The sequence below is a fragment of the Xyrauchen texanus genome, chromosome 29, assembly GCF_025860055.1.
Source record: "Xyrauchen texanus isolate HMW12.3.18 chromosome 29, RBS_HiC_50CHRs, whole genome shotgun sequence".
Classification (NCBI taxonomy): domain Eukaryota; kingdom Metazoa; phylum Chordata; class Actinopteri; order Cypriniformes; family Catostomidae; genus Xyrauchen; species Xyrauchen texanus.
The window spans coordinates 24,855,359-24,871,723 of NC_068304.1; the positions used below are offsets into that span (position 1 = coordinate 24,855,359).

Consider the following 16,365-nt stretch of genomic DNA (forward strand, 5'->3'; position numbering starts at 1 on the left):
TACAATCATATATCAATTTATCATGCACCCTTTTCTTACAATATTGGATTAATATATTATTATTATTATTATTTAACTCTTGTTTGTTCATATCATGGCATTCTTTATTTCAACAATGAAGAGGAGGGTCATCTAAATAAGCGCAAACACTTTGCGTTTCGCAGTGTAGTCAGAACAGTTTCTATGAGGAACAAAAGATTTTGAAGTAAACCTGCAGATTCACTCTCACTCTTGAGATTGCTGCAGTTTCAGTCGCAATTAATTTATGATATTGTGGCAAATTGTGACATATATGTATGGCGACATGTATTGTATGGTGAGGTGCTTGGCATAACCAAATCCAATCAATGTAGTTGTCTTAATAAAAACTATAAAATCAGCATGCCCAATAAGAAAATATATATATTTTTTTTTAAATAGTTGGTTTGCATTTCATTACAACTACCGAAATAAATAGTTTAACAGCATCTGAAATATTTTTTTTTTTAAAAAGGTAACCTTTTTTTTTTAACCACCTGACCAAGTCTTGTAATAACTGAGAGCGGCTTGTGTTTATTGAGACATCTGTAGTTCTAGCCTGCACGTAACTGAATTTTGTGCATCAAAAATCCTTTTACCAAAAGAAAATGGGGCTGCATGATATGAAACAACAGTCTTTGTAAATCCGAAGTGAACCTGATTGCGCTCCCATTTCCCCAGTGAGGCCATCAAAGACATTCAGATTCCATAAATCCTCTAGTAGAGGGGATCACTCCAAGCAAAATAAAAGGAATTTTACCAAAACTAAGCATCTTTATCTCATGTTATTTCTTGGTAGTTGCATCATCCTTGTACACAGCTGGAAAGAATCGAGCAAATGAAAGCTCCCACCATCTGTACTAGGCACCCAAGCATTGTTTAAATTATGTCTTAAGTGCCACATGACTGGGCATTGTCAAGCTTGTGGAAAATGAAAGCTGACAATCCCCCATTTCCTTACTTTTCCAAACTGCCTTGCAGAGGTCTGGAGACAAGCCAGAACAATGTTTATGGGAATTCCCTGGTATGGGGAAGCCCTCCTGCAGATGGAGGAAAATTAGTTGTCTACGACTGGCCAAAATGGGAGTGTACTGTATGTCTCCTGTGGTCCATGGTTCAAAGATACCTCTCCATGATCGTCCACATTATGTCAAGCCAGACAGAAGTGAGGTTTAAGCTTAATAGTATGACTGATAACATGGCTTCAGTGCTGTGGTACTAACATCATTACCTACCCCCAGCAGTAATAGCTTAATTTGTCACCCTGACACACATACAAACACACACACGTGCACATACACACACACGGCTCAAGTTCCTCATTAATGCCCAGCAGCCCATTATCTGGGGAGGAGGGGATGAACGCTTAAATTCAGTGCAGCCAATTTGAATATGTAATGGGCTAAAGACAGAATCACTTGACACATCTACACTACTCCATTTGAAAATGGATGGAAACTTCATTAGCTTGACTACATGTGCCTGTATTTTGCATATTGTAACAGTAGAATTAGTGGGGGTTGAACGATGCCGTCTTTAGGAGACATGGCGGCCACAGTTATCCCCCTCCTTGTCACAGGTCTTTCATGTGTGTGCTGAGACAACAGGCATAAAGACACAAGAGGCTCCCTTCGGTTTACCAACACCCCCACCTCTTCCCAGAGCTCCTGACAAAGCCTTCCCAGTCGCCAGTCTGACCCAGTAACCTGGCAAGCAACTTGGGGGTGTTGAGTAGCCTCTCCTTGGCTTCCCACAGCAAGTTTATCACACAGTCCACCATTTGTGTATAGAGCAAAGTCACTTTTCTTCATGCGAATTCAGATTGACAGTTGGATTAGTTGGCCAGTAATAGATGGGGCAAAATAGTAATTAATACAGGAGCCAAGCAGGCAGTGATGGGGGGGTGCTATGGCTGAATGTGCTAATCCGGTTAGGCACAGGCATCTTTCTTTACAGTCGTTTTTCTTTACAGCTGATTTTTCAAATACTTTTTTGCATCAAAACGCAAATCAGGAGGGTGAGAAAAAACACATTAATCTTACCCCCTGGTTCCCCTTGAAGCAAATTGCTGGCTGATTTGGTAAGGAGCCCTGGGGACAGAAAAAAAGAGGTAAAAAGAGGTTGGTTAGAATCTACTATTGTTAGATAGAAACAATTATAAATTGCAAAGAGGAACTCTCTTGATCCTGGAAATGCATCATCTCCACCTGAGTTAGCATTCTCTAAGAATGAAGGCAATGCATCGCTTAAGGGATGCTTTAAAAACAATGCAAAACTACGTTTACTTAAAAATAACTCCATTGTCCTTTACAATTCTCAGCTTTAAATTGAATGTTTGACCGTGATGCATGCATTTCCACAAGCTGTGTTTATGTAGTAACTTCAGAAATATCATGCCTACCTATTAGCATCCATTCACAGTAATTACAGTCTCACATTACTTGCTTGCCCCCATTGACAGAGGCACAGTTCTCTCCTGTATTAATTCATGCAGACTGGGAATGAGGGGGGTTGCTACTGAGAGAATGAAAGCCTGGCTGTAACTGGCCTCTCAGCAGTGTCATGGTTCTGCTTGTGCAAGCCTGAAGATCAAGGCTGGGCTTTGCTAATCTGCACTGGAATGCGTCCGATTAATAAATCTCAACTTGAAAGACATGAGTCAATCAAATGTTGTTGTGTGAGGAGTGGATGTGAGTGAAGATGTTGAGTGGTTGTGTGTGTGCACGGGTACACGTGTATGATAAGCGATGGTGGGCCAGAGTAAACAGCATGAGAAATGCCCCATAAAAGCTTTGAAGCAATACATTTGCATTCCCGCAAATTTTATTCAGTTCCTGTTATTAGGACTAAAGGTAAGTTACAGTGGCATTATGCCTTTCTCTCTAAAGGTAAATCAGATACAATCAGACAGGCCTGTACATTATCAGCACTGTGGTGTTTGTCTAGTGCCAAAAAATAAAGAGAGAGAGAGAGAGAGAGAGAGAGAGAGAGAGAGAGAGTCCAAATATGCCTTTTATATAACAATCTCTAATATGCTGTGAGCTGAGCTTTGAACACTCTTCTTGGTCCAATGTCCAGAAAAATCAACAATAGCACATACATAAATACACACACACACACATATACATATACATATACATATATATATATATATATATATATATATATATATATATATATATATATATATATATATATATATATATACACACACACACACACACACACACACACACACACACACACACACACACACACACACACACACACACACACACACACACACACTGTATAAACAGTAAAAGACTCATTTACATCTCTAACATAAATTGCTGAAATGGAGGGGGGAAAAAACGAGGCTTCCCCCCACAACACTCAAAACCATTAAGCAAGGTCAAAAGATAGCACTTATTATCTTCAAGGTACAGCTGGAGCTTGGTCAACAAGCATGTTTATCTATTATGGATGTTACAGGGAGAGGCAGTCACGTCACTCGATGCATACGGAGAAGCTCAAGTTGCTTATTAAAAAATCCAGGTTTATTGGTTGAGTTTGTTGTCATGTGGCCGGATTAGTGGCTAAACATAACTGAAGGGGGGTGCTGTGGCTGCTTGAACTTTGTTTTTTAATTCATTGGAAATGAAAGCTTATAAGACCATAATGAGCACAGTTCAGAGGGAGCCAATGAGGAACAGTGACCTGACTTGACCACAACAAGGTGTCAGACTGTCACTGTCGTTTCACAGTTACACCATCAGTTTTCTAAAATAATAAGAGACCTCAGTGGCATATGGAATGGACTGTTATGAAGGCCAAGTACAAACCTTTACTGATTGAAACATTAACATTTAAATGGTATCATGTTGTTCCAAAACCATATGACTTCCTTATTCCATGGAACACAAAAGAGTTTAGGAATTATACTTTAATTGTTGGGTTGGGGGGGGTTCTGTTAAGATCTTCTGTGTTACATACAGATTTGAAAACAACATATGGATGAGTAAATAATGACCATTTTAATTTAAGGGTTAACTCTCAACAATCCATTTAACAAAGGAACAAACGTTCATTTCTACCTCGGTTTGGCCTTTTTTTTTTTTTTTTATACTAAGTCACGTATGATGAACGTTTATTCTCGAGTTGCTGTTACAAGCTCGAGGAAGTCTTCTTGTGTCCTGATTGGGTCAAACGACATCCTACCCGCTTGACTGACCAATGAGCGACGACATCGGGACGGCGTCCAAGCGTTTAAAGGACTAAAAAACAATAAGAAAGAGACTAGCAAAGCGCCCCGTCCAACTGGCGTCCACATTTGCAGCTGAGGTATTGATATGACTGGAATCTGTGCTGTCCACCAGACTCTGACAATGGACTGCTCAACATCGTTTAACTGGCAAAACAGCGGCTTACTAGGAATTCTCTTTATATGAGGTGAACGGTCCCTTAAGAAATGTTTTCGGTTTAAATGGCCTCCTCGTGAAAAGCAGCTTATTAGGTTTAATCGACCATGGTTGTCAAGCAATCAACAATCAATACTCAAAGCTCATCAATGCAACAACAGACTACAAACTTTAATTTATGTTAAGAGACAATAACAGGTTAAATACGCTTCAAAAATAGCTCATCAATACCTTTACAGCCGCGTGAAATGTTAATATAAAATATGTGTCAAGGAAATTCAAATTAGTTGATAACGAAAATAAAAAGGAAGCCCAATGTGTCCTTGAATTGTTAAATGCTACCAAACGTTTATCAATGCGGGCTTCAGCCCCTATCAGACCGTATGATCCCTATGAGAGCTCGAAGTAATAGAAACATTTCTCATCCATAGTTTAAAATGATAATACTAAATGTATTTTTCAGAATTAAAACACTGTCATCTTCCATTTCTTATTGTCATAAATAATAAAGGGGCGAGTTTAAGTTATATCCGAAGTGGAAGTGAACATTTTAATTTCAAACGACTTTACAGAAAAATAACACGGTTCAAATTTATTTTGCCTTGACATACAAATGTCAATAAGCAACACTGAATATTGAACTTTAAAGCAACAGTAACTATTGGATTTGACCGATTTCCTCCAGTCACGATAATTATGTCCCTGTTACGACAGCATATGGCACTTGAAGCGACTGACTCTGATAAAATAAATCAACACTTTTCAAGCCGGAGGTTTAACAAAATAACGGAAGCAACCCGTTTGAAGTTCTGCGAACTTTTCTCTCTCTCCCATTGAGATCACTAGGGCACTGTTTACGACATAAGCACTTGCGAAATCAAATCAAATGCGTTACCTTGAGATTCTGATACGCTTCCAGCGTCCGGATGGCAGTGTCGGTTAGCTTGACGTGAAAGATCGTTTTGTTGGGAACGCTTTTATTAATCTTTGCACAGGAGAGTCCGTACCGATGCTCCTGTCTCAACGCTGCCATGTCTGGAACTGAGGTGAACTGGCGACATTCTGGTCCAAACGTCACTCTCTGCTGGGCGGAGTTACGAGATAGCGTTGTGCTGACGTCATAGACACATACAAAATGCATCTTTATTTCAGTACTAAATTTCACCTGTCACCTGGGCATTAAAGTCATCTGAAAAATCCCATTGTCATGTATGAACAAAGCAGCCTTGATGTGTTAAATCTGCTTTCCGGCTGCAAATTAAATAGAGATATTCTCTTTAAACTAGTATGTTGAAAAACAACAGATATAAGCATGAGATAAACTGCATAAATAAGTGTATTTTGGAGAGGAAATTACTGGAGCATCAATGCAAGTCTTTGGAGATTATGTGGCATTAAAGAAATACCTGTGAACAAAACATTGATAAAAAAAAACAAAACTGGTATGCACGCACACACACACACATACAAAAGATTCATCTAGCCAGGCAATCATCTGCACCTTTTAAGATTACAAACAGATGAGATGAAATGGACAGTGATGAAGAAAAAAATAAATACATAGGGAATTTAGGTTAATTGGAAAGACATAATCCCCAACAGACAAGGTGCTTAGGCTTTTGGATTAAGGACTTTTCTCATAGTCTCTAATGGAAACTACTTGCCATATGGCTGTCTGAGACACAGGGACAGCTGAAGCCTACTGGGCAAACAGTTACATCAGATTGTGGTTTCTAAAAACATGCCACTGACTGAAAGCATGGGAGTTTGTGTAAACATATAGTTTAATATTAAAAATACAGATGAGTTTAAGATCAAGAGTGCCATTAAGCTAACAGATCCATAGCTAAAGTGCCAGAGTCTTAGGAAGGGATCTATGAAATTAGAGATTAAAGTAGGCCTACATCAGATTCACTGGAGTGAGGCTGCACCTCAAATTAGATGAGCAATTCAAGTAGAAAATTTGTCAAAATATTGTTATTGCAGGATTATGAAAAAATACTATGATTTTTAATGTGGATCAATGTATATTATAAATTATAATATTTAACTAGATAGGTACATTTCCTGAAGAAAATGTGAGTGGTGCTTGTCGTGGCAAAACTCGTCAAACAGCATGTTATAACTTGAAAAGAACAAAAATTACGGTCATAAATAAATCAACCCAGAAGTCTGTACGATTTTCTGGTGCAGAAATATGTGATTTGTTACTCGGTTGCTAGGGTAACCCCATGTGGTTGCTAGGCAGTTACCATAGTGATACTAATGAAGTCTCCTTGCCATCCTGATTGAAATAAGTCAACCCGGAAGTCTCTACGTTTTTGAGATGCAGAGATATGTGATTTGTTACTCGGTTGCTAGGGTAACCCCATCTGGTTGCTAGGCAGTTACCATAGTGATACTAATCAAGTCTCCTTTCCATCCTGAGTGAAATAAGTCAACCCGAAGTCTGTAGTGTTTTCTGGTGCAGAGATATGTGATTTGTTACTCGGTTGCTAGGGTAACCCCATGTGGTTGCTAGGCAGTTACCATAGTGATACTAATGAAGTCTCCTTGCCATCCTGATTGAAATAAGTCAACCCGGAAGTCTCTACGTTTTTGTGATGCAGAGATATGTGATTTGTTACTTGGTTGCTAGGGTAACCCCATCTGGTTGCTAGGCAGTTACCATAGTGATACTAATCAAGTCTCCTTGCCATCCTGATTGAAATAAGTCAACCTGGAAGTCTCTACGTTTTTCTGATGCAGAGATATGTGATTTGTTACTCGGTTGCTAGGGTAACCCCATGTGGTTGCTAGGAAGTTACCATAGTGATACTAATGAAGTCTCCTCGCCATCCTGATTGAAATAAGTCAACCCGGAAGTCTCTACGTTTTTGAGATGCAGAGATATGTGATTTGTTACTCGGTTGCTAGGGTAACCCCATCTGGTTGCTAGGCAGTTACCATAGTGATACTAATGAAGTCTCTTTGCCATCCTGATTGAAATAAGTCAACCCGGAAGTCTCTACGTTTTTGTGATGCAGAGATATGTGATTTGTTACTCGGTTGCTAGGGTAACCCCATCTGGTTGCTAGGCAGTTACCATAGTGATACTAATCAAGTCTCCTTGCCATCCTGATTGAAATAAGTCAACCCGGAAGTCTCTACGTTTTCTGATGCAGAGATATGTGATTTGTTACTCGGTTGCTAGGGTAACCCCATCTGGTTGCTAGGCAGTTACCATAGTGATACTAATGAAGTGTCTTTGCCATCCTGATTGAAATAAGTCAACCCGAAGTCTCTACGCTTTTGTGATGCAGAGATATGTGATTTGTTAGTCGGTTGCTAGGGTAACCCCATCTGGTTGCTAGGCAGTTACCATAGTGATACTAATGAAGTGTCCTTGCCATCCTGATTGAAATAAGTCAACCCGGAAGTCTCTACGTTTTTGTGATGCAGAGATATGTGATTTGTTACTCGGTTGCTAGGGTAACCCCATCTGGTTGCTAGGAAGTTACCATAGTGATACTAATGAAGTCTCTTTGCCATCCTGATTGAATTAAGTCAACCCGGAAGTCTCTACGTTTTTGTGATGCAGAGATATGTGATTTGTTACTCGGTTGCTAGGGTAACCCCATCTGGTTGCTAGGCAGTTACCATAGTGATACTAATCAAGTCTCTTTGCCATCCTGATTGAAATAAGTCAACCCGGAAGTCTCTACGTTTTTCTGATGCAGAGATATGTGATTTGTTACTCAGTTGCTAGGGTACTCTGTTTAGTTGCTAGGGAGTGGCTTGGCAGCTGTCAATCATGAAACTCCAAAGGCTGCTTGTCAGTATGAATGATATAAACCAACTCCCATGCCTCTGTGACATTAAGAATGGAAGATATCCCTCTATGGATTTTGGTTGCTAAGGTGCTCGACAATGGTTGCTAGGGAGGGGCTAGGAAGTGTTGAGGTGATTCATGATTGGCTGTTTGCTGCCCCGAGTCAAACGAGACCACCCTTGTGTTTCTAGGACACTTCTATCCGGAGATATCCCTTTGATGTCTTTCATTAGAAGTCTATGGGACTTGTTGCTAAGGTGCTTTAAGTTGTTGCTAGGGCGTGGCTTGATAGCTTCACAATGATCACGAGAGACTGATTGGTCGCCTGAGTGAAATGAGCCCGCCCCCTTGTCTCTATGACACTGTGATCCAGAGCTATGTTCAATACAAAATTCCTATGCCATTTGATTTCATGGGCCGTCCTCCACCATTGTAAGTCAATGGGGGCAAATTTGGGCAGCTCCTGCCCCCCAGGGGTGCAACATTTACCCCATATTGAGGTATGCTCTTACAGAGCCTGCCAGCCTCTTCAAATGTGGCAAATCACACGTTTCTGCGAAATCCTTGCTCGGAGCTGTGACGTGTCAAAGTTTGTCGCAATGTTAAGTCTATGGGATTTTTCGGCCGCTTTTTTGCCCCTGGGGCAAATACCATACCCCCGATCGCTTATAAAAGTCATAGCACACGTGTCATCAATAGGCCGTTCGATTTGACACCTCATTCGTGGGTCTACGCCAAACGGTGCGGGACGAGTTAGGTGCCGAAGTTTTGTACGGAGATATAAAAATAAAAACTAGATGGGTACATTTCCTGAAGAAAATGTGAGTGGTGCTTGCCGTGGCGAAACTCGTCAAACAGCGTGCTGTAACTCGAAAAGAACAAAAATCGCGGTCGTAAATAAATCAACCCGGAAGTCTGTACGATTTTGTGGTGCAGAAATATGTGATTTGTTACTCGGTTGCTAGGGTAAGCCCGTGTGGTTGCTATGCAGTTACCGAGGTGATACGATACGCGGCTCCTTTCCACCCCGAGCGAAACAAGTCAACCCAGAAGTCTCTACGTTTTTCTGATGCAGAGATATGTGATTTGTTCCTCTGTTGCTAGGGTAACCCCATGTGGTTGCTAGGCAGTTACCGTAGTGATACTTATCAAGTGTCCTTGCCATCCTGATTGAAATAAATCAAACCAGAAGTCTCTCTGATTTTCTGGTGCAGAGATATAGTTGTAGCTAAACGGTTGCCAGGGTACTCTGTTTGGTTGCTAGGGAATGGCTTGGCAGTGGCCAATCGTGAAAGTCCAAAGGCTGCTTGTCAGTATGAATGATATAAACCAACTCCCATGCCTCTGTGACATTCATAATGGAAGATATCCCTCTATGGATTTTGTTGCTAAGGTGCTCGACAATGGTTGCTAGGGAGGGGCTAGGAAGTGTTTACGTGATTCATGATTGGCTGTTTGCTGCGCAGAGTGAAACGAGACCACCCTTGTGTTTCTATGACGCTTATATCCGGAGATATCCCTTTGATGTTTTTCATTAGAAGTCTATGGGAGTTGTTGCTAAGGTGCTCTAAATTGTTGCTAGGGCGTGGCTTGATAGCTTCTCAATGATCCCGAGAGACTGATTGGTCGTCTGAGTAAAATGAGCCCGGCCCCTTGTCTCTACGACACTGTGATCCAGAGCTTTGTTCAATACAAAATCCCTATTTCATGGTCCGTCCTACACCATTGTAAGTCAATGGGGGCAACTTTGGGCTGCTCCTGCCCCCCAGGGGTGCAACTTTTACCCCATATTGAGGCATGCTCTTACAGAGCCTGCCAGCCTCTTCAAATGTAGCAAATCACACGTTTCTGCGAAATCCTCGCTCGGAGCTGTGATGCGTCAAAGTTTCTCGCAATGTTAAGTCTATGGGATTTTGCGGCCGCTTTTTTGCCCCTGGGGCAAATACCGTACTCGATCAGCTACAAAAGTCATAGCACACGTGTCCTCAATAGGCCGTTCGATTTGATACCTCATTCGTGGGTCTACGCCAAACGGTGCGGGACGAGTTAGGTGCCGAACTTTTGTACGGAGATATAAAAATAAAAACTAGATGGGTACATTTCCTGAAGAAAATGTGAGTGGTGCTTGCCGTGGCGAAACTCGTCAAACAGCATGCTGTAACTCGAAAAGAACAAAAATCACGGTCGTAAATAAATCAACCCGGAATTCTGTACGATTTTCTGGTGCAGAAATATGTGATTTGTTACTCAGTTGCTAGGGTAAGCCCGTGTGGTTGCTATGCAGTTACCAAGGTAATACAATACGCGGCTCCTTTCCATCCCGAGCGAAATAAGTCAACCCGGAAGTCTCTACGTTTTCCGATGCAGAGATATGTGATTTGTTACTCTGTTGCTAGGGTAACCCCATGTGGTTGATAGGCAGTTACCGTAGTGATACTTATGAAGTGTCCTTGCCATCCTGATAGGAATAAATCAACCCAGAAGTCTCTCTGATTTTCTGGTGCAGAGATATAGTTGTAGCTAAACGGTTGCTAGGGTACTCTGTTTAGTTGCTAGGGAGTGGCTTGGCAGCTGCCAATCGTGAAACTTCAAAGGCTGCTTGTCAGTATGAGTGATATAAACCAACTCCCATGCCTCTGTGACATTCAGAATCGAAGATATGCCTCTATGGATTTTGGTTGCTAAGGTGCTCGACAATGGTTGCTAGGGAGGGGCTAGGAAGTGTTGAGGTGATTCATGATTGGCTGTTTGCTGCCCCGAGTCAAACGAGACCACCCTTGTGTTTCTATGACGCTTCTATCCGGAGATATCCCTTTGATGTCTTTCATTAGAAGTCTATGGGACTTGTTGCTAAGGTGCTTTAAATTGTTGTTAGGGCGTGGCTTGATAGCGATACAATGATCCATAGCACACGTGTCCTCAATAGGCCGTTCGATTTGATACCTCATTCGTGGGTCTACGCCAAACGGTGCGGGACGAGTTAGGTGCCGAACTTTTGTACAGAGATATAAAAATAAAAATAAAAATAAAAATAATAAGTATGTGAGATTACAATAGTGATGCTTTGCAAGCACCACTAATAATAAGTATGTGAGATTACGATAGTGATGCTTTGCAAGCACCACTAATAATAAGTATGTGAGATTACGATAGTGATGCTTTGCAAGCACCACTAATAATAAGTATGTGAGATTACAATAGTGACGCTTTGCAAGCACCACTAATTAATTAAGCCTTGAGTTATGTGATGTGTTTGTTCTCTGGAACTCTCTTAATTTCCACCTGCTTTTTAAAAAAAATGTTTGGGGATTTTACAATTAGCAAGTTGGCAGATGTTGCAGAGGGTTGGCGAGATTTAAAGTGTGTGGCAATCTGCAGTTGAAAGATAAACCTCGCAAAAACATTAGCCTTTTTGGATATCGCAGAGAAAACATTTTTAATAAATGTTAATCAAAGTGTAAGTATGGTGTTTGGTCATCCAGAGAACTTAGTAGCTATTCATTCTATTCTATAATGCCCAGGTCAAACAAGAAATCAGGCCTGTGCCCTTTGGTAAAATGTACTGTACCATAAATAGTGCCAACACCTCTAGAGAATGTAGAAAGTGACTAAAACCCTCTTGTGTGTTTCATCTGTAGAGACAAAACCAAGATCAACATTCTCAAAACTGTATTTAAAATGACAAGCATAATTGCATATATGATGGATAAGCTCTTAGCTGACAAGGCCTTAACATCATAACGATTCATATTACAAAAGGATCATACAGTATCTTTCTGGTGATTTCTTTTATTTTTGCTACAAATATTTTAAAATCATTTGTCATCCAATTAAATACAATACAAATTAAATTGCTTATAATTTTATTTATAATTTATGAACTCAACAAATTATTATATTTCAAATTAGAGGACATGCAGTCTAAATGTTGCATTTATCATAATTTTAGTGATCTAGCAAAATGTATGTTTTGAGGATTTGTTAGGCGTAATCACGTAAAAACAGTGAAAAATCTTGTCTTGTTTTGAAACTAAGCATTCATTGCTCATTGATGTTTCCTCTAGAGTGAGGCATGCTGCAAACCAGGAAAAACCTGTTTGTGTGTTCTGAGTGTGTTATCTTTGGTCATTACTTGTTCTCCTTAAGTGAATAGGTTTTTCTCTGTAGCTTTGCTCAATATATAAGCAAAATATTACCAATTTGTACATTCAAATACAGTATACATATAATGAAATACTTTACATTTACAACAATACACTACATACTATTATTGATGTGCATCATTTTATAATGCAGAAATAACCAGAATAGCAGCCAGTTCCTGAAGTCCTCTTATTGGTGGACGCATTTATGAAAACAGCATTACGGGACAACGTGATGAAGTCATTAAGAAGCTTACAGACGGTGGGGCAGATTAGATTTTTCTTTTCTAATCCAGCAGATTATCACTGTACAACCCTACTGACCAGGAGGGCTTTACATTTCAACACAGTTCTTGTGCATTGAACATTTCTTGTTTTCTTTCATATATGAGACATATTGCAGCAGTGAAATTACAGCATTCACATCAAAACATTAAAGGAAGGACCATTTACTAAGCTTTTCAGAAAATGGACTGGCCTCAGATGGGATTTATATCATATGGCACAGCATTTCCATGATAATTCTATTACAGTCCTTGTGGACACTGTGCTTTAGAATATACTGCACAACGTCGCTAATGGATGCAGGTGTTTGCCAGTTTGACTTTTGAACAGCACCGATATTCATTTTTCAAATCTTTTGCTTGTTCTAGGAAGACGCTCAACACCATAAAGGAGAGACAGATGGTATCCCTGGCACCGTGTGGGGAAATGGATCCAGAGGCTGGAGAACTGGAGGAGAAAGCATTGGAGTCTGACACATTTGTAGAATCATTTAGGCATGCCGATCCAGGCTCTGGGGACCAGGAGGATCTAAACAGTGAGGCAGCTATTCTACAGCCCTGGCAGGTGCCACAAGAACCAATCATGGAGCTGCAGAGAATGGATGTCACAGGGAAGGAGGATGAGAAGAAACCAATGGAGGACAAAGAGAATAATGAAGGAAGTGAGAAGAAAAATGAAATTGACAATAAAGAGGCAGAGGAAATAAGCGAGATGAAGTGTACTGAAAAATTAAGCAGCATAAACAAAATGGACACAAGGGGCAATGATTCTGGCAAAGAGACCACCAACTCAAATACCCACTGCACTGCACCTGCGACCAATGAATCAGACATAGAGGAGAACAGAAAACTCACAAAGACTCCCAGCTTTGGGAAATCAGTTAGGTTTAAGGAAATTGAGGCAGTGGAAGAGAGTGACAGCTCAGAAGATACTCTTTTTCCAGACTATGAGGTGGAAGATTGGACCACCACCACCTTTGAGGAGTTGTTTCTGGCAGAGAACTGGGTGGACCTTACAGGTAGGTCCATGATAGCATATATTTGTTTGCTTATTATATCTTATCATATCTTATCATGTTGCAAATCCCTCCTTGATACTCCAAATGCTACACTGGCAGCCAAAAGTTTGGAATAATGTACAGATTTTGCTCTTATGGAAAGAAATTGGTACTTTTATTCACCAAAGTGGCATTCAACTGATCACCATGTATAGTCAGGACATTAATAACATGAAAAATTACTATTACAATTTGAAAAAAGGGAATAAAATGTCAACTTAAACTACTTCAAAAAGTTATCATCACAAGTCCTCCATGTGCATCAATGACAGCTTTACAGATCCTTGGCATTCCAGCTGTCAGTTTGTCCAGAAACTCAGGTTACATTTCACCCCACGCTTCCTGTAGCACTTGCCATAGATGTGGATGTCTTGTCGGGCACTTCTCACGCACCTTACCCTAACGCACAAAAGCTCAATGGAGTTAAGATCCATAACAATCTTTTCCAATTATCTGTTGTCCAATGCCTGTGTTCTATGCCCACTCTAACCTTTTCTTTTTGTTTTTCTGTTTCAAAAGTGGCTTTTCTTAGCAATTCTTCCCATAAGGCCTGCACCCCTGAGTCTTCTCTTCACTGTTTTACATGAAACTGGTGTTTTTTTGGCAATTTCAAGCATTGCATAGCCTTCATTCCTCAAAACAATGATTAACTGACGAGTTTCTAGAGAAAACTGTTTTGCCATTTTTTACCTAATGTTGACCTTAAGACATGCCAGTCTATTGCATACTGTGGCAACTCAAAAACAAACACAAAGGCAATGTGAAGCTTAATTTAACAAACCAAATAGCTTTCAACTGTTATATGTGTATTATATGTTTGATATAATGGCAAGTGATTTCGTTGTACAAAATTAGCAATTTAGCATGATTACTCAAAGATAAGGTGTTGGAGTGATGGCTGCTGGAAATGGGGCCTGTCTAAATTTGATAAAAAATTACTTTTTTCAAATAGTGATGGTGCTGTTTTTTACGTTAATAATATCCTGACTATAATTTGTGATCAGTTGAATGCCACTTTGGTGAATTAAAGTACCAATTTCCTTCCGATACAGCAAAATCTGTACATTATTCCAAACTTTTGGCCGCAAGTGTATATCTAGGCTACATACCACACTATACACATGCTCAAGACCGACAATCTTGCAATAGGGTCTTGTGGTCTTGTTGACATCATTCCCCTCCCTCCTTTCCCATAACTACCCTGACAATTTCTAGATGACCGTCTGCTGAGGAAAAAGGTGTTACAAGCCAGTCCTGAGAGTGCCCTGACCCCTGCTTGGGGTCAAGAGGTCACACTGAAAATGCAGGGTGTGCTAGAGGATAGGACTGTGGTGGAGAAAGACAGCAAGCTGGTCTTTGTTATTGGGGAAGGAGACGTCAACCAGGTGAGACACATCAACCGGTAAAGGAGTGGCAGCCTCACACTACATACTCACAAGACACTCCAGAACACCTGCCCACATACTATCTGTCACCTTGCACCTGCTGCCTGTTGAGATTTCCATTGGGATTAACCTGTGTTTTTACATTTTGAGTACTGTATGTGTATACCCAAGGCTGGAAAAAGTAACCTGTTTGCTTATGTGAATTATATTCACTTTTTTATTTTGGAAGGTTAGGTCCGTCTTGTTTTCCAAGTTCTTTAGGCTATCAAAGTGCAAAAAAATCCATGAATAAACATAGTTCCTTTGAAGGGAGTACTTGGAGGATGACACTGATGATGATGTTATCTGATAAAGTTTATGTGATATCTGATATCTGATATGTGACTGTTCTCCATGTATAGGCTCTGGAAGAGTGTGTCATTTCAATGAAGAAGGGGGAGATTGCTTTACTGCTTGCCGATTCACAGTACACCTATGCACTGCTAGGAAGGTAAGAAGAAAAAATATACTTACTATTTGCCTAAAACACAAAATCACTTCCCTACTGAAAAGATCAGTTTAATTAATTTAATGCTGGTCTAGGCTGGTTTATGCTGGTTAGTGCTGGTCCAGCTGAATGGGCCAATGTAGCCATGCTGTTCACCAACAAAACTGAGGCTACTGTTGCTGAGGCTGGTCAATCAGCATGGTCTTTCTGGTGAAACTGGTTGACTTGCTGGTTTATCTAGTGACCAGCTACCAAAACAAAACATATACTGGTTACCAAATATGCTGGTCTATTCAGCAGTGTTTGCAAAACAACCACGAACAATTAGCTAAAATGGAAGGGGGCTTGTTTTTTTTAAATTTACACATTCTCTTATAATTTAGGAATTCAAGATGGAGGGAGTATTGCTAAATGGTCTCTTGCAGACCTGCCAACCTGTACGTATTTTGACATCAAAGTACGCTGGTACGATCTGTCACGCTAAACTACGCATAAAGCTGGTGACGCCTTTTTGTTCAATTGTGCATGTGCAGTACTCAAGTCTAACAGCAAGAGGTAGCAGCATATAACCTGCCAAAAAGCAAAAGAAGAAGAGTTCGACCAATCATAGCGCTATGTTCGTTCCACCAACTATCAAGCTGGGATGATTGACAAATGCATAATGTCAATCATTTCAAGAGATTGCAAATCGATAGCTACACAAAATAGGTTGTATCCCTCTAGTTCTTCCTCCGGCTGGCTGGTTCCTCAAGTGAGGACAGTGCTTTTAACTCCTTTGCA

General features: G+C 40.4%; 2 protein-coding genes across 2 annotated transcripts in view; one reads left to right on the forward strand and one right to left on the reverse strand.

Moving 5' to 3' along the window:
- LOC127623393 (RNA polymerase II elongation factor ELL) overlaps positions 1-5,478 on the reverse strand; it is a 50,395-nt gene extending 44,917 nt beyond the window's left edge. Inside the window, exons 1-2 of the mRNA XM_052097849.1 lie at positions 5,314-5,478; positions 2,061-2,108 (exon numbers count right to left, since the gene is read on the reverse strand). Of these exons, the coding sequence (XP_051953809.1) occupies positions 2,061-2,108; positions 5,314-5,451 (186 nt within the window). The 5' untranslated portion in view covers positions 5,452-5,478. The remainder of the gene's footprint in view (positions 1-2,060; positions 2,109-5,313) is intronic.
- The window catches only part of LOC127623395 (peptidyl-prolyl cis-trans isomerase FKBP8-like), a 79,217-nt gene continuing 66,349 nt past the window's right edge, over positions 3,498-16,365 (forward strand). Inside the window, exons 1-4 of the mRNA XM_052097853.1 lie at positions 3,498-4,449; positions 13,025-13,674; positions 14,929-15,098; positions 15,500-15,588. Of these exons, the coding sequence (XP_051953813.1) occupies positions 4,445-4,449; positions 13,025-13,674; positions 14,929-15,098; positions 15,500-15,588 (914 nt within the window). The 5' untranslated portion in view covers positions 3,498-4,444. The remainder of the gene's footprint in view (positions 4,450-13,024; positions 13,675-14,928; positions 15,099-15,499; positions 15,589-16,365) is intronic.